Source organism: Crocodylus siamensis, chromosome 1 (assembly GCF_052110815.1).
Source record: "Crocodylus siamensis isolate JL-2025a chromosome 1, ASM5211081v1, whole genome shotgun sequence".
Classification (NCBI taxonomy): domain Eukaryota; kingdom Metazoa; phylum Chordata; order Crocodylia; family Crocodylidae; genus Crocodylus; species Crocodylus siamensis.
In genome coordinates this window covers 426,939,812-426,966,865 of record NC_143395.1, presented here as the reverse complement: position 1 = coordinate 426,966,865, position 27,054 = coordinate 426,939,812, and the positions used below count along the sequence as shown (strand labels likewise).

At 65.1% G+C, this 27,054-nt stretch overlaps 1 protein-coding gene across 8 annotated transcripts in view; it reads right to left on the bottom strand.

Moving 5' to 3' along the window:
• Positions 1-27,054, bottom strand: part of DNMT3A (DNA methyltransferase 3 alpha) — a 75,045-nt gene that overhangs the window by 31,875 nt on the left and 16,116 nt on the right. For 3 of the 8 annotated variants that reach the window (XM_090031203.1, XM_090031206.1, XM_090031207.1), the window contains 5 exons: positions 22,609-22,716; positions 12,594-12,846; positions 7,520-7,566; positions 6,383-6,529; positions 4,193-4,225 (listed from right to left, as the gene is read on the bottom strand). In XM_090031203.1, coding sequence (XP_089887329.1) covers positions 4,193-4,225; positions 6,383-6,529; positions 7,520-7,566; positions 12,594-12,846; positions 22,609-22,716 — 588 coding nt within the window. Of the gene's footprint in view, positions 1-4,192; positions 4,226-5,042; positions 5,217-6,382; positions 6,530-7,519; positions 7,567-11,201; positions 11,293-12,593; positions 12,847-13,220; positions 13,287-22,608; positions 22,717-27,054 lie in introns of those variants that run through there. The other 5 variants (XM_090031212.1, XM_090031204.1, XM_090031205.1 and 2 more) reach the window with 5 other exon arrangements.

Below are 27,054 nucleotides of genomic sequence, written 5' to 3'. Positions count from 1 at the left end.
GAAGAGAGAGCGAGACCGGCAGCTCTGGGAAGCAGCCGCATGGTGCCGCCTCAACTGCCACCCCCACTGCACGCGTGCGTGTCCTGTGTGCAATGGTCCTCACGCCCGTGCAATTCCCCCTGCAGTGCACAGCGGCCCGTGCACGCCTTTCCCGGCTGCAACAGCCCCGCCCTGGCTCCATGCACGGAGACAAGCCTGCACACGCGTGCATTTCTTGTGTGCAGCGGTGGCTGGGGGCTGCAGCGCAGCCCAGCCCAGCCGCGCGGGGGGTCCAGGCCCCAGCGTGAATCGAGCCCCAGCACAGCCTGGCACGGCTGCAACGGCCCTGCCCCTGCTGAGCCACGGGCCCGCTGCCACTGGCTCCCGCCGGCCTGGCTGGCGCCAGATCCCTGGACGCACGGCCGTGATGCCCTCCAGCTGGGCGCGTGCCGGGGACCCCCTCAGCCCAGGAGCCCAGGGTGCCCCGGTCAGGCGACGGGGCCACTGCAGCCAGGAGTCCCCACGTGCTCCAAAGCCTGGAGAGACACAAAACTCACCCCCTTTTCCCCTCCACCCCCCGATCTCCTTCATCACGCAGCGGGGCGACCCCCTACCCCTTCCCAGACACAGGGCAGGGTCCAGGCGGGATCTCCCCCATCCCCTCAGACCCCACAACGGGAGCCGTGAACCACGTCCCTCATCTCAGTGAAGGGGCAAGGCCGAGATGCCCCGTCTCCTCAGCCGTGACTGGGGGCAGGAGCCCCCGAGGGGCCACATCTCTGGAGGGGTGGACGCCGTGGCCTGCAACAGGTGCCAATTCCCCAGCTCCTCCGACAGCCCCGTTAAGTCTTTTCAGCTGCATGACCAGGGCCGAGACTCCTCGGACCGGTGCCGGGGGACACGATCCTCTCCATGCTGAGACGAGCCCACGACCAGCCCTCGGGCACTCAGTGGGACAGTGGGAGCCAAATCTCTCCCGACCTCAGCGCCCCCAGACACCTCCTGGGGCCGAGACCTCAGCTGCACCCCTCACCTCCACGCAGCCATGTGCAACGGCTGCCAGCGTCCCCCTCTCCTCGGACACGCAACCTCTGCCGCCCGAGACGCGCCGTGGGCGACGAGCCGCTCATCTCCCCAGGCCCCCGGGGACGGAGGCTGGCGAGGGACCGCGAGCTTCCCCTGCCTGCTCGGGGAAAGAGCTGCCAGCCCTGCCCTCCCTGCTCGCACAAGCAGGATCTCGTCTCAATCTGCCCGGCTGTAATTTAAAACCGCGAGCCTGTGCCCTGTCCTCTGCGGCAAAGGAGAACAGTTGTTCTCCCTCTTGGTGATGGCAGCCTTTCAAACGTCCGAGGGCTGCTGCCATGTCCCCCCTTCATCTCCTTTCCTCCGGCCGAACGTGCCTGGTGCTCGCCCGCCCCTCGCGCAGCTGCCTCCTCGCCCCTCTGGGCGCTCTCGGCGTCTCCCCATCCTTCAAGGCGGGAGCCCAGACCCGCGCGCCACGTCCGGGACGGGCCCAAGTAGTGCCGGGCAGGAGGCCCTGTCGCCTCATGTTCCTGCTGGCGGAGCCCAGAACAGGGTCCGGGCCCCCGGCTCTCCCCCGGCCCCATCGCCATCTCCCGTCCCGAGCGTACCCGCGCGCTCGCTTCCTGGGCACTGATGTCAGGCTGTAATTCCACACTGGTGGCCATGGTCCTTTCATCTCCAGACAGGGCCAAGACCCATCCCCGTCCCCTCAGGGCACAGTTGGGTAATAACAGCCCTTTACAGAAAGCCCCCTGCCAGGCTCTGACTCCCTTCCCAACTCCTGCATTCACAGAACCACAGACAAGGGGGGTTGAAGGAGGCCACATCTAGTCCAAGCCCTGCTCAAAGCAGGACCAGCTCCAGCTACATCACCCCAGCCAGGGCTTTGTCTTAGTCGGAACTTCAAAACCACCAAGATGGAGACTGCTCCACCACTCTGGGGACCCTGTCCCAGGGCTTCACCACCCTCCCTTTGAGAATGCTTTTCCTAATATCCAACCTCAACTTCCCTTGCTGCAGCTTGAGCCCATTGCTCCTTGTCCTGTCATCTGCCCCAGCTGAAACCAGTCCAGCGCCATCCTCTTTGCAGCCCCGCGGCGGGGAGGTGGAGGCTGCTATTCAGTCCCCCTCGGTCTTCTCTTCTGCAGACTCAATCAGCCCAGTTCCCCCAACCTCTCCTCACCAGTCCTGTCCCCCACCCCACAACCATTTCCACTGCCCTCCATTGGACTCTCTCCAACGTGTCCACATCCTGTCTGTAGTGGGGGCCACAGCGGGACACAGGACTCCAGATGTGGCCTCCCCAGTGCAGAACAGTGGGGAAGAATCGCTGCCCTCGATCTGCTGGCACTGCTCCTACCGATGCAGTCCAGGATCCCAGTCGCCTTCTTGGCAGCAAAGGCACACTGCTGGCTCCTGTTCAGCTCCTTGTCCCCTGTCCCCCCAGGTCCTTTTCTGCAGAGCTGCTGCCCAGCCCGTCCCCCCAAGCCTGCACCGGTGCAGGGGATTGTTCCCTCCTCAGTGCAGGACTTTGCACTTGTCCTTGTTGAACTGCATGAGATGACTTTTGGTCTAATCCTCCAATTAGTCGAGGTCTCTCTGAATCCTAGCCCTAACCTCCAGCGTATCTACTCCCTGCCCTCCCTTGGTGTCATCTCAGCAGAGCCTGAGAGATGACTGCTTCCTCTTCTCTCGGAGCCCTTCACATGCTGTTTTGGATCCTGCTCAGCCTTGGCTTCCTTAGAGCCCCTCCAAAGCCAACTGCTTCCCCCCAGAGCAGCCTTTGTTCCTCACCAACTCCTTGCCCGTGACCCATGCCCATGTAGAGCTCTGGGCACCACTGCCCGAGGTGACCCAATAAGCCTCCCTTCAAGCCAAACCCATTGCACAGTGCTTGGTGGAAGGCACGCCCGGCGAAACGGGCTAAAATGGAGAGTTGCAAATGAGAACGTGCACCACAAGGCAAAGTCCTCAGCCCGGGTGCATTCCTGGACCTGGCACGGTCACACAAGGGTGCAAGGGGCGCAGGCCGTGGGTTCAGGGGAGTTCACAGGAGCACCAGAAATCCAGGCCCAAGGGCAGGGCTCTACACCAGTCGGGCACCTTGGCAGGTGCTTGGCGTCTCATGCTCCATGTCTGCCCGGTGCCAAACATCACCTCCTGACATGGGGGTCCCTGCCTCAGGACTAGAGCACCTTGCCAGCCCCCCAGGAAGCGCTACGCCCCCAGGGCTGCACATACGGCCCCATGCTCCATGTGAGGACACAGCCCCTCAAGCGTCCCGTTTGCCTTGACAGCGCGGCACCCCTTCGGCCAGCCTCAGTCCCTTTCTTCCTCCCATGTTTCCTACTAATGGAAACCCGGCGCCTGCCACCCCCTCCCAGCTCATGCCAACATAACGCCGCAGCTTTCCCTCCCCTGCAGAGACCTCTTGCCACCCTGCAGGCCTGCCTGCACGTCCCGTGTGAAGTGCGATGCACGCCGAGGGCCAGGCAGCATGTTGAGCTCTGCCGTAACCAACCTGACACCCCTCCATGGGCTACCCCGGCCCCCTGCCCACCCAGCACCAGCACCAGCTCCAGCTCCAGCTCCTCTGGTGACTCCATGCCAGGAGCCTGCTCCTCCGCAGCACTTTCCATGGGGAACACGCATACAGCCTAAGGCCTCAACCTTCATCTGAGACTGTCTCTCCTTCCTGCGTCTCTCTAGCATCTACCACGGCGCCCATCTCCAGAGCCTCCACCGCACTCGTACAACCAGACATCTCTCAGCGGCTCTCCCTTCCACCACGGGCTAGGACTGACACGCTTCTTAAACTCCCTAACTCTCAAGGCCCCTTCGGGTCTTGCTGGCACGAAGATATGGACAGAGGTGTTTTGGGGGCCTGGACGTTCCCCCCAGGAGAATAGCAGCGGTGATGGATGGTGTAACTGTGGGGCACATGACTCTTGGGGGCCGTGTGTGCGCCCGCACGCATGTACGCCCCCAGCATGCACCGGTGAGTGCACGTGAGCTGGGTGGGGGGCGAGCGTGTACATGCGTGCGTGCAAAGGGTGGGGCGTGCCCTGAGATACTTCTGGCAGCACCGAGCCCCACGCGATTGCAAGGTCACATTCAACACTGTACAGCACAAAACACGTCCGGCCCCTCTCGCCACCCTCCAGAAGGAAATGACACCCATGCCACGAACCTTGTGAAGCTGGGAGGCCGGCGGGTTATCAGTCTGTGGGAGAGAGGTAAAGGAGAGGAGGGTGTTAGCAAGCGCAACCAGATCAGCCCGTACGTCCGACGCTGCTCCTCGCGCCGCACCACGCAGAGGAGGCGGGACGTGGTGGCGGCCCGGGGAAGGACGAGGGGCCTGTGCCCTGCCCCTGCCGCCGGGTGGACAGACGTCCCGGGAATCCCAGCCACTGCCTGCCGGCCCCTCACACGCACCGGGCTGCCCCGCGCCTGCCCGGAAGCCGATCCCCGAAGGGCTGCGACGAGAACGCGGCGTGTGCACGAGGCGGGTCCGTGTCCAGGGCAGGGACGTGGCCCGGAGAACCCTGTGCTCCCTGTGGCCTCCCCGGCTCACCCCAAGCACATGCTGCAGAGGCCACCAGCACACAACCACACAGCCATGGTCCCCCGGGGGCAGCAGCAGCCTCTTCCCTCCCGGGGGTCCCACTATCTACCGTCCCCGGGAGGGTCTGAGAGACTAGACGTGGATGCAGGACGGCAGGGGGCCGAGGCGGCCCGTGGAAACCAGTACAGGCTGCGTGTCCCCTTCGCTCCGCACTCCTCCAGAGCAGCACGAGATGTGCCCAGGCCGCTGGGGACAGAGCCACCCCGTCTGCTGGGCCTAGCCGGGCCGCCCGCTCCTGCGCGGCGCGGACGTGGCTCACTTGCTCTCGAGGCCCAGGGCAGAGCCCCCTCGCAGCCCTGGCTCACTGGCTCTGAACCTCCAGTGTTTGCGCTGCCTGACGCTCCCATCCCCCGGGACTCGGGGAGAGGGAAGCTGGATTAGCAAAGGAGAGGCAAGTCTGTGCTGCTACAGGCACCTGCACCTCGCGAACATGCCCGACAGGCCCCAGGCTGCAAGGAAACCTGGATCCGTCCCCAGGTGACGCTGGCGGGGCCGGCCACGTGGGGGCTGGCCCTGCCGGGAGTCTCCTGCCCACACAGGGCTGCGCTCCTGGAGGGTCCTTACTGCGCTCCTCAGCACCAGCTTCTGCCTTCCAGGCCGCGGGGAGGAAGATGAGAGGGAAGGAGCCAATGGGGAAAGACGAGGAACATGGAGTCACGGCGTGTGATGACACAGAAAGCCTCGTCACGTCACGTGGTGAAGCCAGAGGACTCGCCCCCTCCCCTCTGGTTTCGTGATGGAGGAGACAAACGCCATGAGAACGGCTGAGATGCTGGCGGAAAGGACCCCAATGGCAGCAGTGAAACCCGGCGGAAAGCAAAGCGCTGCTGCCCTGCCGGGGAGGGGGAGACGGGCGCCCCCCGCCCACGCTCGGTCCCTCGGCTCCGGGTCCCGGGGACAGGCCAGCATAGGGCACAGAGGTGGCAGCAGGGCACGGGGGTGCGGGTGCACGCCATGCCCAGCCACCTCCCCTCCGCAAGCACTGCGCGTGGGGCCGGGCAGCGCGGCCTGGACCTGGTGCTGATGTGAACCGAGAAACAAGAGTGACCCCTCGGGGCCTGGGCGGCCGCAGCACGTGAAAGCAGCCGCAGCTGGGCCGGGCAGCAGTCATCTCGCCGAGGCCTCGGTTCCCAAAATTACTGGTGTTGTGGTCGTGGGCTGCGAGACGCCTGGCCAGACGCCACTCCAGCTCTGCCAGCGCGAGCCCCGGAGCCAGGAGGCTCTTCCGCCCCGGAGCCGTGGCCTGAGAGGACCAGGGACTGGCAGCCAGCGCGCCGCCCCTCCCCTCCCCTCCGACACCCGGCCTGGCCTGCAGCCCTCTGGCCGGGGCCTGCCCCGCACGTGCTCCTCCGCCCGGGCTGGGCTCTGCCCTCCCCCAGAAGCTGCTTTGCTAACAGTGAGAGTCTAGAAACCGGGCTGAGCTTCCTGCTGCAACCCACATCCTGCCTGACCCCTGCCGAGTGCGCCGGTCACCGGCCCCCTTGCGCGTACCCAAGCAGGGCTGCCAGTGCCGTTTGCTCGCAGGGGCCGTGCACGGGAGCCTCCACGGGCTGGGGAGCGCACGAGATGCAGCCACGGCCTGGTGTGTCACGGGCACTGCACTGCTCGCGGAGAGTCCCCCCAGCAGCCCCTGTCTGCAGTTGCGTGCCTATGTCCAACCCAAGGGCTCTGCCCCCCATTCCTCACCGCATGGGCCAGGAGCGTGGCCCCGAGACCTGCCGCTGGCACCGGGCGCCGCGGGGCTGCGGGCCTTACCTCGCGCTTCCAGCGGGCCAGCCACTCATCCCGCTTCCTCTTGCTGATGTAGTAGGGGTCACCGGCCTGGAAGGTGTGGCGCGGCATGGGCCTCTGGCGCAGGCTCGACTCCCAGCCCAGGCCTCCACGCAGGCGGCCTCGCGATCCCTGTGCGTGGCAAGAGAGGAGACGTGGGCTGATGGGTGCCAGTCACGGGAAAGCCGGGGCGCGGCAGGAGGGGGACAGCGAGGGAAACCGAGGCACAGCCTGGCACGGGGGCAGTGGGGTGAAGCCCTGGTGTCCAGTCCCCGCAGCCCCTAGCCTAGGAGACCCTACTCTGTCCCTGGGCTTGGTGTCACCTGGGACGGATTGCACACACACGCACACTTACACATGCATACACACTTTCACGTACACACACACTCATAGGTGCACTCATGCACACATTTATGTGCACATGCACACACGCTTGCACCCTCCTTGCAAGGTACACACGCATATGCACACACATTCACATGCACACGTACATTCATGCAGACACTTGCATGCACAGACATTCAAATTCACTCATATGCACACACACTTTGCATGTATACACACACGCACATATACTTTGCGCACATTCACACACGCATACACACAGCATGAGCACATTCACACACTTTGCACATATGCGCACACATATACACAAGCATACAAGCACACACACTTTGTGCACACACACTTTACACACATTTACACATGCATGCACACACACTGCCACACGCACACAAAATACACATTCACACACACGTGCACACCTTTGCATGCTTGCACACACACACACACACTGAATGCATGCATACTTGTGCACACCCTTTGCATGCACACAGACATACATGCTCACACCCTTTGTGTGCTTGCACACGCACGCACGCACACACATAGGGTGTGTCTGTGGGTGCACTGATATGTCTGGCAGCTCCGGACATGGGGTCCATCTCTTCTGCATCCCAGACTAAGACCTGGCTATCCATGCAGGTTGCCCACTCGGCAGTGCCCAACCCAGGGCACAGCGTGCTCCAGCCCCCTGGACACCAGCCCCCCCGCAGCCTGAGCTCTTGCATGGGGCGCAGCAAGCAAAGGGCCGGGGGATAGGCAGCCCCAGCACATACTTGCCTCCATTTTCATCGTCTCATAGGTGTTTTCTTCCTTCTCTTCTTTGCCTGCAAACACAGAGCAGAGAGCACGTGAGCCGGGAGCGGGTTGGTGTCACCAGCCAGCTGGGCCACGGCCACTCTGGCCCTGCCTCTGCTGGGGTCACCCACGAGCTGCAGGGTCCCTTCCCTGTGATCCACCTCACCTCCCTTAAGCAGACTGCATGGCTGCCCCCCCACCGTGAGTCAGGGTGAGCCCCACGTGGCTGGACGAAGGGGCTCGTCCCTCCATCTCTCCCTGTGCCTGGCGTGGGGGCAGGCTCGCTGCTTGCAGCCAGCGCCGCTGGCAGCCCGGACCTGGCCCTGGGGCTCCACGCTGCCTGCAGCCGATGGTGCCCCCTGGGCAGGGTAACGTGGCCGGGGCTCGAGGCAGGGAGGGGAAGCACCTCCGGTTTCCTGTGTCACCAGTGCACCGCGTGGCCTCGAAGGTGTGCACCGAGCTGCTGCCAGGAAGGCGGCTAAAAATAGCGCCGGCTGCTTCTGGGGTGCCGAGCCCAGCCGGGCTGTGGCAGGAACCCGCGCAGGCTGTGCAAGTGGGCCTGGGGGGTGGCCCGAATGCACTGGGGCACAGGGATGCATGTGCATGCGTGCGTGCATGTCCTGCACCACTGCAGCAAGTATGTGTGTGCCTATATATGTACGCATGTGTGTGTCTGCAGGAGATCCCAGCTGCAGTGAGCACACGTGTGTGTCTGCAGGAGAGCCCTGCTTTCCTGCACAGCTGCGGTGAACATGTGTGCATCATGTGCACACGTGTTTCTCTCTGCAGGGCAGCCCTGCCTTCCTGCACAGCTGCAGTGACCATGTGTGCATCATGTGCACGCATGTGCGTGTTTGCAGGAGAGCCCTGCCTTCCTCCACAGCTGCAGTGAGCATGTGTGTGCATACATGTGTCTCTCTGCAGGACAGCCCTGCCTTCCAAAACTGGGGTGAGCACGCATATGCATGTGCACACATACATGTCGGTAGGAGAGCCCTGTTTTTCTGCATAGCCGTGGCAAGCACACATGTACGTGTGAAAGCATGTGCATGTCTGCAGGAAAGCCCCGTCTTTCTGTACAGCGGTGGTGAGCACACGTGTGTACATGTGTCTGCATCTCTACAGGAGAGCTCTGCCTTCCTGCACAGCTGCAGTGAGCCCGCGTGCGCGTGCCCTGCGCCCGCTCCAGGCACTCTGCTCCCCACCCTGCCCTGCTGCCTTTGCTCTCCCTGCCCAGCCAGGAGCCCTCCATGCCTCTGGGGTTGCACGCTCAGCCTCAGGGAGAAGCAGCTGACCTACCTCGGGCTGCATATGCACCATTCACTGGGGCCTGGGACAGAAACTGGGCCTCTGCAGGGGGGTCGAAGAGGCCAGGAGCCCAGATCAGAAGGCAGACAGAAGGGAGGTCTTCCAGGGAGCCGCGGCATAGGGCAGCTCTCCAGACATGCCAGGAAGGACATGGGATAGAAAGCAGCGGCTACGGACACACACGTGCTCTAGCAGGACCTGAGGAACCAGAGGCGCTGGCAGGCACGGCCGACAGCAGCAGGATTAACCTCCTCTGTCCAGGATGCTCGGTGCTAGCACCGGCATGGCCAGGGCAGCTGCGGCCGCAGGGCGTTTCCCCCCGGACGCAGCCAGGAGAAAGGCCCGAGAGCCCGGGCATCAAGTGCTGGGTGCCAGGCTCCTGGCGTGTGCCTCCCTAGAAGGCTTCAAACACCTCAGCGGAGCGATGGATGGAGGAGCCATGAGTGAGGCGCTTAACTAAGCTTTCCAAAGCGCTTTGCTGACGCCCTGGACAAGAGACTGCTATGGAAGTGGCGTTGCCTTCGGGTGAGAGGAAAAGCATCTTCTCGGAGCCAAAGCCAGGATGAGGCAGAAAGCAAAGAGCGCGGCTGACCGATTCAGTCCCAGCAGGACAAGAGCCAGGCCCTCACCTGGGCTCACTCACCCGATGGCCAGGATCTGATGTGCACCGCGGTGGCTGCAGGCACCGTGCCGTATGGCCCTTCAGACCCAGAGCCGGCCCCACCTTGGAAGGACCCAGGCTCCTGCGTCACCCCCCCGAGCTTCCCCACAAACCCACTCGCTAAGGGCCAGGGGCTGACTTCCAGCCTCGCACCTGGCCCAATTCACCCCAGCACCCATGTAACATCCAGTAACATTATTTTGAGCCTGGTTTCGGGTATTTTGGGGCTGCCAGGGCCAATGCCCATCTGAGCTTCCTTTGTGCTATCTGGTACTGGACACCCTCCAGATGGGATCCTGGGTCTTGGTCTTCCCACCCGCTCCCGTGCTGGCCATGGCAGGGCGGAGGCATGATGCTGTTGAGGCACCGAGAGCTCAGCCGTGGGATCCTGGGTGCACGTGGGGCTGAGAGCTGTGAATCTGCTCTGGACCCAGCGTCGGGCTGGGTCACTCTCCCAGCACCAGACCTCACGGACAGGGGAGAAAGCAGGGCTTTCCGGTGGCCTTTGCAGGGCGATCCAGGCTGCAATGAGGCCTCATCAGTGCCCTGAGAAGCAGAGCAAGAGTTTTCTAGGGGCCTGGCTGGATATCAAGGGGATGGACACACGTGTGGGATTGCTGCCTGAGAGCCGAATGCTGGCTTCGGGACCATCATCACAATTTGACTGCAGTCAGCAGAGATGGTCCCATGCAGCACCATGTCTCCTGGGGGCCACGCAACGGCTGACTTCCTGGAGCAGAGCGGGGATTACAAGCACCAATGGACTGGGAGGAAGAATTCACGGAGATATCAGTGGAAAGCAGGAGCGAGATGGCCGGAAGACCACCATGCCGCAGCTAAGGAGCGTGGCTTTGGTGAAGCACCCGTCTTGGGTGTGAGAGGAAAGGCGGGGCAGCAATTTGACATAAAAAGCAAGGAAACCCTGAGGACAGATGGCGACTAAAACAAACCAGGAGTTCTGGCGGGCAGGACGCCGGTAAGGGAAGCTAAAGGCAGGGCTAGGAACGGTCTCATTTTTAAGCGTATAAGGGACAAAAGGAAGTCCCCCAGGAGTAAAGGCCCATTCCTCTGCAGAGGTGACGAGACAGCTAATACTGCTGCAGGAAAGGCACGCAGGAGACACCACCAGGCCCAGCTCATCCACGATGCAGCTGACAAAGGATTCAGGGGCCCAGGCACAACTAACACCGGCCTGCACAGGTCCCTGGCACGTGTGTGTGTGTCTGCAGGACAGCCCTGCCTTCCCCTGCAGCTGCAGTGAGCATGTGTGTGCATACAGGCGTGTCTCTGCAGGACAGCCCTGCCGTCCTGCACAGCTGGGGTGAGCACACACATGCACACGCCCGGGTGATGAGTCCAAGCCTGACCGTGTTCCCCAAGGAGACCCCAAGCCTGGTGGACAGAGGCAGTGGGCACTGCCCAGGAAGAAGCCTGGAGCAACGGGGTCTGAGCAGGGCTCCCGCAGGTATGACAGATGCACGGCGCCAGCTGACCCGAAAGGAGAGGGGGAGGTGCGGGCAGGTGGTCAGTCAGGACAGCGGGCAGCAGCCTGCAAGAGGCAGCCCTGGATGCCAGTGAGCTCGGGCACACACCGGCTGTGGCGGGGGGGACAGGAAGCAGGACTTCCCCTACACACCCCAGAAGCGGTCAGGGAAAATGGGGAGCTGCCCAACAGTATCCCGCAGGCTGGCTCACCTGTCCAGCTGCTGCACAGCTGGCGGGACGCACCGGGTGGCTGTCTCCCTCCAGTGGTGCCACATCATCCGGCTTTGGGAACACGTGTCCAGGGCTGGGGGCAGAGATGCCACTGCAGTGCGGGGGCTATACAGCTGCGGGGTGGCAGTAAGGCGCTGGGGGTGGATGGCAGGCGTCATGCCCTGTGAGTGTTACAGATCGCACCAGGCTTCCCCTCCTAGAGCCTCGGAGCCCAACTGCAAGCAAGACAGTTCCTCCAGGACGTGGGGCTTTCCCTTGCCCGCCCAAACCCGCTGGGCTGCGGCTGTGCTGTGCCACAGGCAGGCAGGTGGGGCCATGGGTTGGGATCAGGGCACCGCTGTGCAGTGCCCCCCGGTTAGGGTTCACAGCTCGCAGGACAGTGGGAGACCTCGGGGAGGGACAGGAGAGGACCTAAGGGCATTAGGAGCCAGATAAAGATGCAGGCCAGGGGGGAATGGAGCACTTGCCTCAAGGGAGTTAAATTGCCTGTGGGGAACCCAGACTCATGGGCTCAGGGCAGGATGGGGCCGGATACCGTGTCAGCTCCCCACACCTGGAAATGCCCAGCACCAAGAGCAGCCCCCAGGGAGAGCACAAGCCCAGGGCAGATCCACGCACGGCCTGTGCAGGAGCTGGCTGAGTGGAGCCAGGCTTCCCCAACCCAGTCGGGGACCAGAGTGGCAGCAGACACGGGGGAATGGGGCTGGCCGGAGCCAAGGAGCAGGGCTAGAAGAAAATGGCAGAGAGCGTCACCCCATGCCCAAGGGGATGCTGGGGTGAGAGGCAACCCCATCCCCAGCCGCCCACACGCCAGGATGCCGTCTGCTCCCCAGCACAGCTGTCATGCCAGCCAAACCGAGCAGTCACGCGTGTTTCCGCACACAGGTGTCTGTCTCCTTGCTCCCGGCGGGGCCAAGGGCGCTGGACAAGCAGCAAGGCCCTGTGCACTCAGTGCGTGCACGTGCACTCCCTCACGGGCACACTCATGTGCACAAACCCCCTCCTCCACACGGCTGCCCGGGAGGGGGCGTGTGCATGCTGCACGCAGAGGCGTGCCCAGGGTGGGCCGTGTCTCTGGGTGAGCAGGAAGGAGGCTGAGCATGGAGACACCCACCCACTGGCTTCCCCTGGCTGAGATCTCGGGCAGGAAGGAGAGGGTGCGGCTAGTCCTGGAGGCTGGGCTCCCCTCCCCGTGCCAGGGGCTGCGGGCAGCCCCCTTCCCAACCGCACGGGTCAGGCCTGCAAGAGCCCCTCTCCGGCGCGCAGGGCCTGGCCAGTGGTCACGCCTTGCCCTAAATGCTGAGGTCTTACTTTTCTCGGAGACCTTCCCCCTGCCTCTCGTCTTCTGGGGGTTGGGATGGGCCAGCTCACCCTCATCGGCCTGGGGGTCCAGGCCGTCCTTGGGGGTGCAGCGGCCGTTCTCCAGGGTGTGGCCCGGCTCGCCGTCCGCCAGGCTGTCCGTCTCGTCCTCGGCCAGCTGCTGCCTGCCCTTGGGGGTCGTGCCGCTGTCTCCGTCCGTCTCGGCGTCTCCGTTGGGCACCTGCTCGGTAGAGCCAGCCTCCTGGCAGGGCGGGTGGCACTTTGGGACTGAGGCAGTGTCTTTGGATGCTTCGCTGCTTTCCACCTGGGGGGACAGAGAGCGGGTGAGCACGGGGCTGTGGGCCGTGCAGCATCAGCCCCTCGGAGCAGACCCCAAAACCCCCCCACCAGCCCAGCCACCCTGCTCTCGTCCTGCTCCAGCTCAGAGCCCAGCCCTGCACCTGTCCTGCTCCTCCTGGACCTCTCTGGGACCACCACGGCCCGGGGGGAAAGGATGCCATAAATGCCCCCCACACGCCCCGTTCTCTGTGCATCTCAGCAGGGCCGGAGCCGGCCCTCCTGGGACATCTCCTCCCAACCCAGCACTGGGACAGGTGCTGGATGCCCCCAGGGTGCATGCCCGGGCTCCGCAGGCTGACAGCACGACCCCTCCACGATGGCCCCGGCCCCGGAGCTCACGGGGCCTGACAGGGGAGAAGCCGGCAGGGCCCAGAGACCGGCCAGCAGTCCCCACGGATGGAGCATGGTTTCCTGGTCACGCCAAAGGCCTCGTGAACACTTTCTGCCCAGGCCAGCCCCCCAGACGCTCCCATCAATGATTAACCGCCAGCTCAGGGAGGGCAGAGCTGTGGGGCCAGCGCCGCCCCAGGCCACGCGCGCAGCCTGGGCATGCGCAGGCACCGCAGGACTGCAGCTTAACCCTTGAGCGACTGGCCCAGGCGAGCCGGGCAGGGATGCCCAGGCCTCCCCAACCTCCATCCCTTGCAGCTGCTAAACGGGGAGGGCGTTTAGCAGCTGTGAGGCCTCCGCGTGCCAGGCAGCGGCAGGCCCCAGGCTGTGCCCGGGGACACCCCGGCTGGGGCGCAGGGTCCCGGGGTGCCCCCTCCATCCCCACAACTGGCTCAGCAGGCCCTATCTCACACAGCTGCACCTCACGGTGCCCGGCCTGGCCACTTCGTCGCAGGACCGGGTCTCCCAGGGCCAAGCCAGGCCTCCCCCTTACTTCCCAGCCCTCCTCTCATCAGGCTCTCGAAGCAGGCCAGGGTCCAAACCGCCCCCCGCACAGGCACAGCTGCCTGCTCTGGCGAGCTCCCCCCGGACACACCACAAGGCCACGGAGGGCTCTGTCGTGTGGCTGCCCCTCCCTGCTGCCATGGGGTGGTCCAGCGCGCCATGCACCTCCCCAGGGGTCTCCCGGCCCCTGCTGCCCTCCCACCCGGCCCCATCTCTGGGGGGGCTCGACTTTAACGTTTGCCTCCTTGCGTGGGCGGCTTGGACCGGTCCCATCAGCGCCAGGCCAGGCCGCGGCCCAGCGCCTTGGGGCATCCAGCTGCTGCCAAACCCTGCCGAGCCCAAACCAGCGCCGGGTTTTCCTCTGGACGCGCTCCCCATGTGCTCTGCTTCTCTAACGTGGTGTTAGCCTTTCTGCTTAGCCCCGAGCTGATGTTTTTAAACATGGCCTGTAGCGTGGCCTTGCAAGCTCTGCCCGAGCCGGACAGGGCACAGGGGTGCAGGGCAGGAGGACCCTCTGGGGCTCTGCTTCCCCTCCAGCATGCACAAGACAGCAACGGTGCCTGCCTAGCACATGCATGTTGCAAAGAGACAGCCCTGGTACCACGTGTGCGAGACCGAACGCCAGCGCCTCCCGACACACCCAGCCTGCCGGTGACATGAAAGCCAGAGACGTGGGCGTGACAGCATGGCACAGGGCGTCTGCATGCCATCAAAGGCAGCACACGTGTGTGCCTGTGTGGGAGTCCGGGAGACGGCACCAGGCACATGCGCGATGTGAAGGCCGGGGGGTGTGGGATGGTGCAGGGCGGCTCCAGAGTGCAACCAGGCACGCTGTCTACACTAGGGCTGGATGCGGGGGCTGTGCTGGCTGGTGCCTGGCTGCTCGCATGGCCAGGGCAGGGGATCTCCACCGGCACCTGCTCCTAGCAGGCCCCAGCTCGCTCGACCTCCCTCCTCCCCAGGGGTGGATCCTGGGGCTGGAGGGGTGGCAGCAAGGATCCCTGTCCCTGCTGGGCCCAAGGGGAGCAGCAGACGCAGGGCAAGGAGTCAGAGCGAAAGGGCCTGGCGGCGCTCTGCGGTTTCCGTGGCCAAGGAGAGTGAAAGTGCAAGCGCAGCCGGAGCAGCAGGGGCTGCACTGGGTGCAGGGGCAGGGGCCGGGGCTCGGTTCCTCTCCACGCAGGCCCGGGGCCAGCCCACAAGGTCGAGAAGGTCTAGCACCAGGGACAGGTGCAGGTCCTCAGCCCTGGGATGGATGTGGGCGAGGAATGGAGCTGCCACGGCCCCGCACAGCTCTGGGCCGGGGCTGGGGCCAGGGCCGGGCTCCCCCCACTGCGCTCCAGCCGGGCACGGGGACGAACGCCCAGCTCAGCTCAGCTCCCCGACCCACCGGCCCCGCTCCGCGCAGCAGCTGTACCCGAGCTGCGCCGGGGCTCGGGGGCCAAAGCAACGGAGCAGGCAGAGTCCCTGCGACAAAGCTGAGTCCCTGCCCGGGGTCCCCAGGCCCTGTCTCGTGCATGCACCCTGCACCAGCCAGGATCCCCCTGCCGCAGCCCCGCTGGACCCCTCCCCAGGAGGCCCCACGCGGGCACGGTGCCAGGGCCTTGGCCATGATCTCACCGGGCGTGACGTGCCCTGCCGGGAACGTTTCCTGTGCTCGGCTCCGTCTGCCCCCGCGAGCACCGGGCAGCCCCCCCTCGCCCAGGCTGCGTGCCCCCGGCCTCACACCCCGCGCTGCCAGGGGCCACGCAGACCCCGGCCCCGGGCGGGCCGCGGCCTGGCTGTCGAGCGGGGGGAGGGAAGGCGCGGAGGGGGGCTCTGCTCCGGAAGCAGCCGGTCCAGGCCCGGCGCTGCATGGGGCTGGCACGACGCCAGGCAGCCTGCAGCCACCCGTGCAAACTACGTGTCCCACAATGCAACGCACCACGGCAGTGCCGGCACGGGGCTCAGCTCCGGTGGGGCAGGGGGGTGGCAGCCAGGCTCAGCCCCACGGGGCACCAGCAGAACCGGGTGTGGGGACAGAGGCTTTACAGAGGCGAAGAGCTTGAGAGCCCTCCAGCCCCCAAATTTTGGGCGTGCGTGCATCACAAGCTACCCACCAAGTGGCCCCGGTGCCACGCAGCCCTCGCCCACCCCGGTGGGCCCGGCGAAGCTGCCGGGACGTGTTGGCAAGCACCCAGAGCCCCCCGACACGCGCACGCACCTCCTCTGCCGGCGGCCGGCGCGGCCGAGGCCTCCGGGCGCACCTGCTTCTTACCATGGTGCTACACCCGCCTGAGCGCCGGAGACCCCAGGGCCAGCGCGTGCATGGGCAGTCGGACGGGGGCCGCGGCACCGCCTCCTCCCCGCGCCAGCGTCTCGGTGCCTGCAGCAGACGCTTCCTGCCGAACGCTGGCCCGGACACGGTCTCGCAAGCAGAGTCACTTCCTTCAGTCACAGGCCACCCACCCCCTGCTCCCCGTGCCGTGGGGCGGCCTCTCCGCCCCGCTGCGCCGCCCCCGCCGGCAGCGTCATGGCTCGCAAGAGGGGCGCGGAGGCCCACGGCACCAGGGGCCACACGCCGGGGCACAGCAGGCCCCGAGGGCAGGGGTAGGGCACGGGGGTTGCCCAGAGCTTGCAACTCCAAAGGGGACGAGGGGTGCAGGAGACCACGGGGCAGCCGCAGACCCGCTGCCGGGACAAGCACGGCACCCCCAGGGCACAGCAGTGCCAGCCCAGGCACACGGGCACCCCACACGGTCCCCCCGGGCTGGGGCCAGGCAGGCGGGCTCTGCAGCAGTGTCCTGCCCTGCCCTTGGCTCCAGCTAACCTGGCCCGGCTGTGTTTGCTTCAGTGCTTGACCTGCCGTGACCCCCGGCCCCGGGTCACAGCTCCGCCACGCAGGGGGCAGGGTGTCAGGGCAGGGCGGCTGCACGAGCCAAGCGTGACACGCCAGCTACATGAATGCTCACACACATGTGCACACGCACCCCAGCTTCTCTGCACATGCACCTGGACTCATCCCAAACCAGGGCCCTGGCACGTCCTCACACACCTCTGCCAGGCCTGACACGCCTCCACACAACTGACTGAACACACTTGCGTGCACAAGCTCTTATGCACTTGCTCGCACGCCCCTGCCACATATTCTCCCACACGCACGTGCTCCGCACATGTCCTTGCCCAAACAGGTTCTTACATGCGTTTGTGCACATGTTCTCTCTCTCTCATGCATGATGTCATGCTGCCTCCTTCGCACACACGTGACTTGCACCAGTGCTGGCTGCAAAACGGTGGTGAGACCGAGCCAGCAGTGACTCCTCGATGACAGGGGGCACGACTATTAGTAACGCTCCCCCCGATGAGGCCGAGGCACCTCTCCCCACCGAGGGCCGGAGACAGATATCCAGCATCAGCTCCTCCCCCAGGCCCGGGCATGGCCGCGGGAGGAGGGGAACCAGCTGGAGCCCTGCTGACGCCGGGAAACCACAGCTCTAAAGGCAGCGCGGGCCAAGGTCAATGGAGGTTGCAGACAGTGACCAGCACCACTGGGACCGAGGGGGTCTGCCAACCTGCAGCGCGTGCCCGGCCCCAGCGCCGGGGGCCGCTGGCCTTGAGCCCCTGCATTCCCTCCACAGCCCGACGAGGCACAGCTCAACAGTGCACGTAGTGCTGCCACGGCCTGCGGCTCACACAGGGTGGGCAGGGATCTGCAGGGTCGCATCCAGTCCCAGCCCTGCCCCAGGCGGGATATACACTGCAGAGACCCCAGGCCAAGGCCGTGCCCCTGCTGTGGAGCAAGGCAAAACCCCCCTGTGAGCACCAGGGAAGACGTATTCCCCAAGTGCCAGGGATGGAGGCAATCCCATGAGCCAATTCTCTTGTGCCAGGACCGGACCCCTCACCTCTGGGGAGCTCCCCACCTCCGACCAGGATCTGCCACCCACCCCGGGGCAGCCGGATGATGGCACAACAGGCAACAGTTCAGACCGTGCCCCGGTGCCAGGTGCATGAAGCCATGCGGCCAGGGGTTGGTGATATGGGAGGGGGCAACACCGAACTGCTGGGTACAACCTGCCTGCAGCCGAGCGAGACGAACACCCGCGCACGCCCGAAGGCCCGAGTGTCCAGCGAGCCCAACTGCCCTGTCCCCTGCCCGGCAGGGAGGGGAAAGGACCCTTCCAACAGGCTGGACCCCGGGAGGCGATGCAGGGGCTCACGGCAGATCCCCCTCGCCCAACAGCTCCATTGAGGACTTGAAAGGGGTCACAACAAGCGTGCATGGCCTGCTCGCATCCTCCTGCTCTCTCGTGCCGGCGCTGCAAGCAGGGAACCATGGCTTTGTTGCATGTGTGCAGCACCAAGCGCTGAGGGTCCCAGGACCCACACTAAGCGCAGAGTAGCTGCAAACACCAGTCAAAGCAGGAACGACCAGGGGCCTGGAGAGCTTAGAGACCGGGACCATGCCGGCGTTCGATGCACTGGGGGATGGGACCAACCGCACAGCAGAGCCAGCGCCGCGTGCACCAGGACACGGGGTATCGGGTCCAGCGCCTGGCCTGGCTGCAGGGCGCTGCGCAGCACCCCGGGAAGATGCCAGACCGAATGGGTGGAGAGATGAGGGGCACCCCGGAGGACCAGGGGGACGGGCCTGGCAGGCGTCTTGCAGGCCAGGGCAGGAATTTCCCCATGTCCAGCAGTGGGGCCCGAGCGACCACGCGGTGCCTTTAACGCCCCTTCCCCGGGCACGAGCAGATGTAGTTTTCTGCTTCATGCCTTTGCAGTGCGGAGACAGAGCCCTGGCCCCGCTCCAGCGCTTCCCCTCGGCCGGCCCTGAGCCCCGAGCTGCAGGCCTTGCTGGGCACGGCCGGCTCTCCCCAGGCCTGCTCCGGTTTCAGGAAACAGCCCTCGGCACACGTGAGCAGCCTGCTCCGCATTCATGCGCGTGCTGCCGCCGCCCCCCCGCCCGTGGCAGGGCTCGGAGCGGGGCCCGGGCAAGCCACCCCCAAAGCCCCGGCACGACTGGGCGCCGGTGGGTGCAGAGAGGTCCCTCCTCTGGCAGGACCGGCGGCAGCTGTGCTCTCCGTGGGACACGTCAAAGCCGGGGCTGAGCTGGGCAGCCCAGGTGGGGGCAGCACAGAGCCAGGCTGATGGCCAGCTGCCCCACGCACTCGGATGGGCGTTAACACTGGAACCTACTGACAGCAACTCAGCTGCCAGCAGTGTTGTGAACTCCCCCTGCGCAGTGTCAGCAGAACTGCCCACTAGGCCCTTTCCACACCCTGCAATCTGCTCCCACCCGCCTTGGGGGCACCATGGAGAGGGCACGGCCTCCCCGGCCACGTCCACGTGGGGAGCACAGGACTCAGCTGAGTGCTGTCACTGTGAGGGCCCCGAGTCCTGCCCTGACCCAGCCACGTGGGCCCACCACCCACTTCCTCTCTCCGCTTGCAGGGCAGCACGGCCCGGCTCCAGGCTACTTCCCCGGCAGGCAGCGGCTGGGGGCCTGCCAAGAGCAGTCCCTCCACGGGGAGCTCGCCAGGGCTGCGCACGCACCCAAGCTGGCCTCGCCCATGGAGGCCTCGAGCAGGGCAGCAGCACCTCCCTGCCCCAGGCTCCAGCTGGGGAGACCCAGGACAGGAGGCTCAGAGCAGGCCTGCCCATAGCCAGGGGACCCAGAGCTGCTAGCGCCTCTACCCCAGCTCCAAAGGTGCAGACACAGGCTGAGCCTCCCTGGGCTGGGATATCCCCAGCTTCTCCCCGGCCTCCAAGAGCTGCCCCTGCACACCCGGTCTTGCCACGCTGCAGGGACACGGGGCACAGGCCGGCACAGACCAGGCCACAAGCTGCAGGGAGTAAGCCCGGGTAGATGGGGAGACGCAGGCGGAAAACCTGTGCCCTGGGTCCCCTCACACTTCAGCAACCACCGTGCAGCTCGGCACGCTGACAAAGGGCCGTGTTTTCACCATGTGCACATGCGTGTGTGTGTGTGGGGATGGTGAGACCAAGCATGTGCGTGTACAATTGCATGTCAGCAGAGGGGTGCATTGCATGTGGGGGCATGCACTCGTGCATCCGCAGAGTGGCACGTTTTGCCAGAAGGGTGCATGTGTGGGTATGCTGCCAGAGACTGGCGTGTGCATGTGTGTGTGTGTGCTTGCACACACATCACAAACAGGGCACATGCAGGTGTGTGCACATGCACTCTCGTGCCAGTGTGCCCTGGCAGGGTGTGTGCTGGCACTTGCGTGTCCTGGGGTGTTTGTGTGTGTGCACACTCACACCTGTGTCTTGGGGAGAGGGGGCTCTGCATGGGCGGCTGCACCTGTGTCACCGGAGGCTGCGTGGGTGCGGACGGCGCTTCCTGGCCGCAGATCCTGCCTGTGTGTGCCTCTCCGGCGGAGGCCTTGGCGGCCGCGGCATTTGGACTCAGCTGCCCTCGGTTATTCTTAGAAACCAGTGACCTCGCCGTGCTCCCGGGAGCAGAAAGTAAACAGCGGCCCCAGGCCAGAGCAGAGCCGCCTGGCCTGTCCTGCCCTGCCCCGGCCTCAGGGTCCCTGCCATGCAGCACAGCCCTGCCAGGGCACCGCCTCTGCCCACTGCCCTGCACCGCCTGCACACACTGAGGCATGGAGGTGAGGCCGAGTGCCTGCCCCAGCCCCGCACAGGGCACGGCAGGGGCCCAATCCCTTGGCACATGGGATGCTTGGCTCCCTGACTGCCGTTTGCAAGCAGAGGCTCCCCATGGCATGGTCGCCCCAGCCTTGGCACAGAGCCGCTGCAGCTGAGAACCCGGCTCCAACGCAGAGGAGCAGCAATTACGGCGAAGGGACAGGGAGTGCTGGGCCCCAAGGGCCAGGTGAGGCCACAGCCGGCCCTGGTTTCATCAGCTCCCCTCTCCGGGCTGGGTCCCGCGACGCCCCGCGTGGCTCAGCCCTCCCCGAGCATCTCTGCTGCTTGCACCCAGGCACGGCCGGGGGACCCCGACTGGAGCTGGGCTCCTCGGCTAGGCAGAGACCTGGCTCTGTGCTTCTCGCCGGGAGCAAGGGGCTCCAGCAGGACGAGGGGCACAAGATCGTCAGGCCTCAGCCCCCCTCGAGCCTTTGAAGGCTGCAGCTCTGTGTCTCCCGTGGCCCCAACAGCCAGAAGCTGGGGAGGGGGGCAGCCAGCCCTCTCCCCAGCTCGGGGCCTTGCTCAGCTGGGTGGGTGCTGCGCCAGTTCCCACTGCCTTCCCAGCTATGAACCGCGGGCACTTCGCAGCCTATCCGACTGGCCAGTGCGAGCTGCGCCCCCCCGGCCTTGCGCCCCGCACAAGGTGAACCTGGCCGCCGGCTGAGGGGGCCAGAGCAGAGCAGGGGACAGCACGGCACCCACTCCCATCTCTACTGCTGCCCTGGTGCTAAGGGGATGGGGAACGGGTGCCCCCTCCCGCCCCAACTGGAGGCGCCGAAGCACGCAGAGCCCTTCCTGACTGCCAGCAACGCCTCCGGGACCCCCCTCGAGTGACCCCACCGGGCCTGAGCCACGGCCACCCCCTGCCCAGCGCAGCACGCCCCCTGCACACTCACAGCCCCGGCCTGGGACGAGGTGCGTGCTGCCCCCGCTGAGAATAGACCCCACTTCCTCTGGCCCCACACCCCAGCTTGTCTCCCCCCAAAGGGCCCTGCCCCACTCAGCTCCAAGCCTCACCCAGCTGGCCCCGATCCTCCTGCTGGCTGGGCACACGTGGGCACAACAAAGCCAAGCCCGCGCTGGGGAGGGTATGCAGCAGGATGCTGGACCCCCCCTTGCAAGAACTGTTTGTTCTCCAGCCTCAGCGCTTCCTCTGCTCGCTCCTCAAAGCCTGTCTCTGGCTTTAAAGCGCCCCCCTGCCGGCACCCCGACACTCGCTGGGGCCCAGGCAGCAGAGCGGTGAAAGCTCCTGCTGCCGAGCAATGGTGTGCAGACCCCGCTGCTCGCTGCTGTTTGCTCTCCTGTGCGCCGGCACCTCCGCCCAGCACCGCCCGCGGCCTGGACTTTGCCCCTCGTGTCCCAGCACCTGCACCCTCCCTGCCCCCCGACGCTCCCCCGTCTGCTCCTGGCATGGGGGCACATCACACAGCACTTACGAGCTTGACTCTTCCCACTTCCAACCCCTGCTTCGCCTGCGGCTGCTAGAGCCCAACAGACCCCGAGCCCACCCACGGACTCTCGGTCTTTGGCAGGGGGGCGCAGCAGGTTCGGCCCCATGGAGCACTTTGGGCAGGGAGCTGCGGGTACGGGGGACGCTGGGCACTGAGGGGCAGTGCCAGGGGAGGCAGAGCCATGGCTGCCTTTGTAACCTCTGCACCGCCTCAAGCCACCCCCCAGCCAGGCTGCAAGGGCTGGGCCCCCAGCCGGCAGCACCTGAATGCAGGGCCCAGCAAACAGTTCAGCCCCCTGAGCGAGGCAGCTGGGGGGGGCAACGGGAACGGCGATGAGGGATGCTGGCGCGCCGATGCAGGGGCCCCGCAGGGAGCAAGGGACAGGGCCGGACCTGGCAGCTGTGCCCCCCCGCTCCGCCGAGACCCCCAGCCCGGTCAGGCCCGTGTCCAAGGCACCCTGCAGGGGCCTGCTGCTCGGCCCAGCCTGGAAAGAGGCGCCTCTGCAGCCGGCGGCAGGGGGAGCACGGCGCGGCGCAGCAGCCAGAGTGGGAGCAAGAGTACGCCGGGACGCGCTCCCCGCTGCAACGGAGGAGAACTGGGCTTGAACCCCTTCCCCCGGGTGACAGCACAGGGGGTGACGGAGCCCCGCGCACGGCTGCTCGTGGGACCTCCTGGCCCAGCCTCACCTCGCCCCTGCGGGGAGATGCCCCCGCGCCCGGCACGCAGGGACTCACCGGAGTGTGCTTGCGCTTCCGGCCAGGCCGCCCCGCTTTCCTCATGGGCGTCCCCGGCTCCTGCTTCTCCTCCTTGCTCTGGTTCTCCTCCGGCTCCTCTTCCCCCTGCTAGGCGGAGAAAGAGGGCAGCGTCAGCTTGGGGCCAGGTGAAGGGTCGCTGGGTCTGGGGTGGAGCGCTAGGTTGGGAAGCGCTCGACGCGGAGGGATGGGAGGCAGAAGGGACTCGCGCCTGCCAGGGTCCGGTCTGCACCTGACAGCTGCCAGAAGAGCCAAGCCCCAGTCTCCTCGGGACCCCAAGCCAGCCCTGTGCCCCAGGCCGAGTCACCGGCACCACCTCATGCTGCATCTGGCAGACCTTTTCCTGCCCAGCTGCCGGATCTGGGGGCCTGCATCGAATACGCAAGACTTTGCTGGGGCCGTTTGACCCCAGTACTCTTTCCTGCCATGGCAGGGGGTCGGACTAGATGATCTGCTCAGGTCCCTTCCGACCCTACAACTATGAAACTACAGATGCAAAAGAAGGTCAAATGCCTGACATGGGGCAGGCAGCCCACAGACGCGGTGCGTGGGAAGCCACGGGCCGGATCCCACCTGCTCTGCACCTCGTTCCACCGCCAATAGGCCCCGAGGGACCCTCCCACCCTGCTGGGGTGCAGCTCTCCCCGCCGCGCAGCCACTGCCTCCACACCAGGTGCCTCCCGTCTCCAGCTCCCCGGGCCAGGAGTCGTGCTCAGGCAGCGCCCGGCCCAGCCCGGCCCCAGCCCCAGGGCGCTGGCGAGACGCATGCGCTCGGCGCGGTGAGCGGAGGAATGCAGACGTGTCCCGAGGAAAGGAACCTGCTCCCCACGTGCCACGCCGTGCTGCGCCACACCGCATGCCCGCGGGCACCAGCCACAGCCGGAGCTCGATGCTGCCATCGGGACGGGCTTTGGGATCTGCTGCCAGCCCAGGCACGGCCCCTGCTGAGCTCCTGGATGCCGCCTGCTGCAGAGGGACCAGGGCGATCCCCTCCCAGCCCCGGGGCACGGCTGCGGGCCGGGACCAGGAGACTAGCGCTAGCCGCATGTGGGCCCAGGGTGCTGGCGAGAGGCCAGGACAGGCAGCTCCATGGTCCGGCCAGGCCCGGGGCAGGAGGGACTGGGAGGAGGGAGCAGAGCCACTCCCTAGCGCAGAGACGCCCATCACCTGGGCCCTGGAAGATCCCGCCGCAGCCAAGGCAGGAAGAGGCCAGTGGAGGGGGAGCATGGGAAGGAGAAGAGGCCGCGAGTGAGGGCCGGCGGGGGGTGGGGATGAGGGCTGGCAGCCGGACAGCTTGGAGGTCCACGGCGCTTCCCGGCCCCGTGTCAAGTGCCGCACCGGCCCCAGCCTTGCTTCCGCCTCCCCAGCCGCCGGGCTTTCTGGAGGAGCATGCACGGGCCATGCTGGCCCAGAGCCCCGTCCTGCACCCCTGTGGCACTTCGCCCCCCCCCGGATGATCCCATGTGAGCCCCTCTGCTCGGCGAAGTGCAGGGGCTGCGGGCTGGCACAAGATGCGGCTGCACCCCTCGGCCCTGGCCGAGCTTGGGGGCACTTGCTGCTGGCCTGGCCCATGGAAGCAAGGATGTGGGGAGCCCGGTGGGCAACAGGGCAGGTCGTGGACACAGCATCCCGTCAAGGTCACGGTCACAGGGCAGCGAGGCTGGCAGGGAGCTGCACAGGTCACATCTAGTCCAAGCCCTGCCTGAGGCAGGATCCGCCTTGTGCAAACCAGCTCAGGCAAACGCACTGTGCAACCTCGCAGAAAAACTACCATCACCCCTGACACAGTGCCGACATTGCGCCCGACCCTGCCCTCGGGAAAGCAGGGGACTGCGGTGGCCAATGTCCCATTTCTATGAAACGGTGTCAATAGATACCCAAGAGATCGTGGGGGCCGTGTGCCGCTGCAGAGGAAGGCAACCCCCCCCCCAGTGCACACCAGTCTGAGCAAGGAGGAAATCCCTTCCAGCCCCAGTGCAGCGCGGGGCTGAGCCTGAGCGCGGGGGCGAGACCCTCCAGCCGGGACCCTGTGGGGGGGGTCGGTGCAGCAGGAGCACTGGCCCAGCCCAGCCCCATCCCCAATGCCTCGGGTGGAGGATTAAAACCCCTGACACGTGGAGCAGGAAAGGGTGGGGAGGGGAAAGTTCTTCCTAATCTCCAACCTCCATTTCGTGCCTTGCAATTTAAGACCGCTCCTTCTTGTGATCTCCCGCGCAGCCATGGAGAAGAGGAGTCAGTCCTTCACCGGAGCGTCCGCACCTTCCCTCGGCGCCTCCGTATCTCCAATCTAAACCTCCTTTCTGCACCTTCCAGCCATTGCTCCGCGTCCTCCTCTCTGCAGCGAGGGAAAGCGAACAGGGGCTTTCCCCCTTCTCTCTGGCAGCCCTTCGGGGATTTGCAGGCTGCTGTCATGGCCCCTCTGAGCATCTCCTCACAGGACTTGCCTGCCAAGCCCTGGATCATCTCTGTTGCTACCACTGCCCCTCTCTGACTTCCCCACATCCTTTTGAAACGCGGAGCCCAAAGCTGCACCCAGTATCCAGGTGAGGCCTGGCCCGTGCCCAGCAGAGAGGCACCACCACCTCCTGCGTCTGGCACCTGATGCAGCCCAAAATGCGCCGGTCTGTTGGGCGGCTGCTTCACACAGCAGACTCCTAGCGAGTCTGTGATCTCGCAGGACTCCCCAGTCCACCTCCACAGAGCTACCATTCAGCCTCCGTCCCCCATTTTGTATCTGTGCTTTTAATTATTCCTCCGGAGCTCCAGCACCTCGCATTTGCCAACACTGAACTTCATCCTGTTGGTTGCTCCAGCCCGGCTTTCCCATCTACCGAGATTCTTCCGAGTCACGCTCGCCTCCTCCGGCATGTTCACGACCCTTCCCACTTTCACATTGTCTGCAAACTTGCGCGAGAAGCTTCCTGTGGCAGCACCCAAGTCACTGATATCGTGTTGCCCAGCACCGGGCCCAGGACAGACCCCGGCAGGACCCCGCTCCACACCTGCCGCCCTGACACGGGCCCATTGACGATCGCTCTTTGCTTGTGGCTGCTGAGCCCACCCTGCAGCAGTTTCATCTTGCAGGGTCGTGCAGGACCTTGCTACAAGCCTTGTAGACGATATCCGCAACTTCCCCTTCGTCTGACCACGTCGTTACTTTGACAAAGAAGTAGGTCAGAGTTCTTTGACGTGATTTGCTCATAGTAAATCCATGCTGGCTGCTTGCGATCAGCCCTTCCTCCTCCAGAGGCTTGCACGTGGCCTTCCTTAGGACATGCTTCACTAACTTCCCAGGTAGGGAGGTGAGGCCGCCCAGTTTGTAGCTCCCTGGGTCCTTCTTGTTGCTTTTCCTAAAGAGGGGCACCACGCCGGCCCTTCTCCGGTCCTCTGGGACCTGGCCTGTCTCCCACGACTGCATGAAGGTCATTGCCAAGGGCTCTGAGATCTCCTCCACTGATTTCTGCAGGACCCTGGGACGAAGTTCATCTAGCCCTGCTGACTTGAATTCATTCAGGCCCATCAACAGCTCTCTGACGGTCTCTGGTCATCTCCTCCCTCAGCTTGCCCCTTTCCTGATCCAGATAATCCCTATTAAGTGTCTGGCAGCTTAATGTTTTTGTGAAGACCGAGGCAAAGTTGCTGTTGAGCAGCTCTGCCTTCTTCATGTCTTCTGCTAGGAGCTCCCCCCGGCTCGTTCACAGCGGACCTGCAGCTTCCTTGGGCAACAAACCTCTGCTCGCCGTCCTTAACCTCCCTTGCCAGGCGCAGCTCGGTCTTATCTTTCCCTTCCCAGCTTTGGCCCTGCAGGTTCTGGCTATTTCCTGCCTGTTCTTGCATTTCCCATCTGCTTTCTTTTTGCATTTGAGGCATTTTTGAACCTGTTTGTGCAGCCACATGGGTCGGGTCTCCTGCCGTTCTTCTTGCGCCTCCACCATGTCGGGACAGTATTCGACTTCCAGCACCAGGCCCTACAGACGCTCCCAGCCCTCCTGGGCACCTTTATCCTCCCACGACAACATGCCTACAAGCTCCTTGAGTCAAGTGAAATCCACCTTGGGAATCAAGAGCATCATGGTCACATCCTCCCCAGTAACCCGTCACCTTCGCATCCTCCACCAGTTCTTCCCTGTTGCTCGGGACAAGATCCAGGCAGAGGATCCCCCCGCTGTAGCCTCCACTTTCTGCAACACAACGGTGTCCTCCGCCCGAGTCAGGAACCCGCTCAACATTCGACGGCTGGCTGCCTTGCTCTTCCAGGAAAATGGCAGTCTCCCATCAGAGCCGTCCCACTGCTTTTGGACAGATGTGTGATCCCTGTTTGAAGAGTGCCTCATCCACCTCCTCTTCCCAGGTAGACAGCCTACAATAAATCCCCTCTTCTACAGCCAAGGATCACACATCCCCCCCCGACACCCAACCATGCCTGAG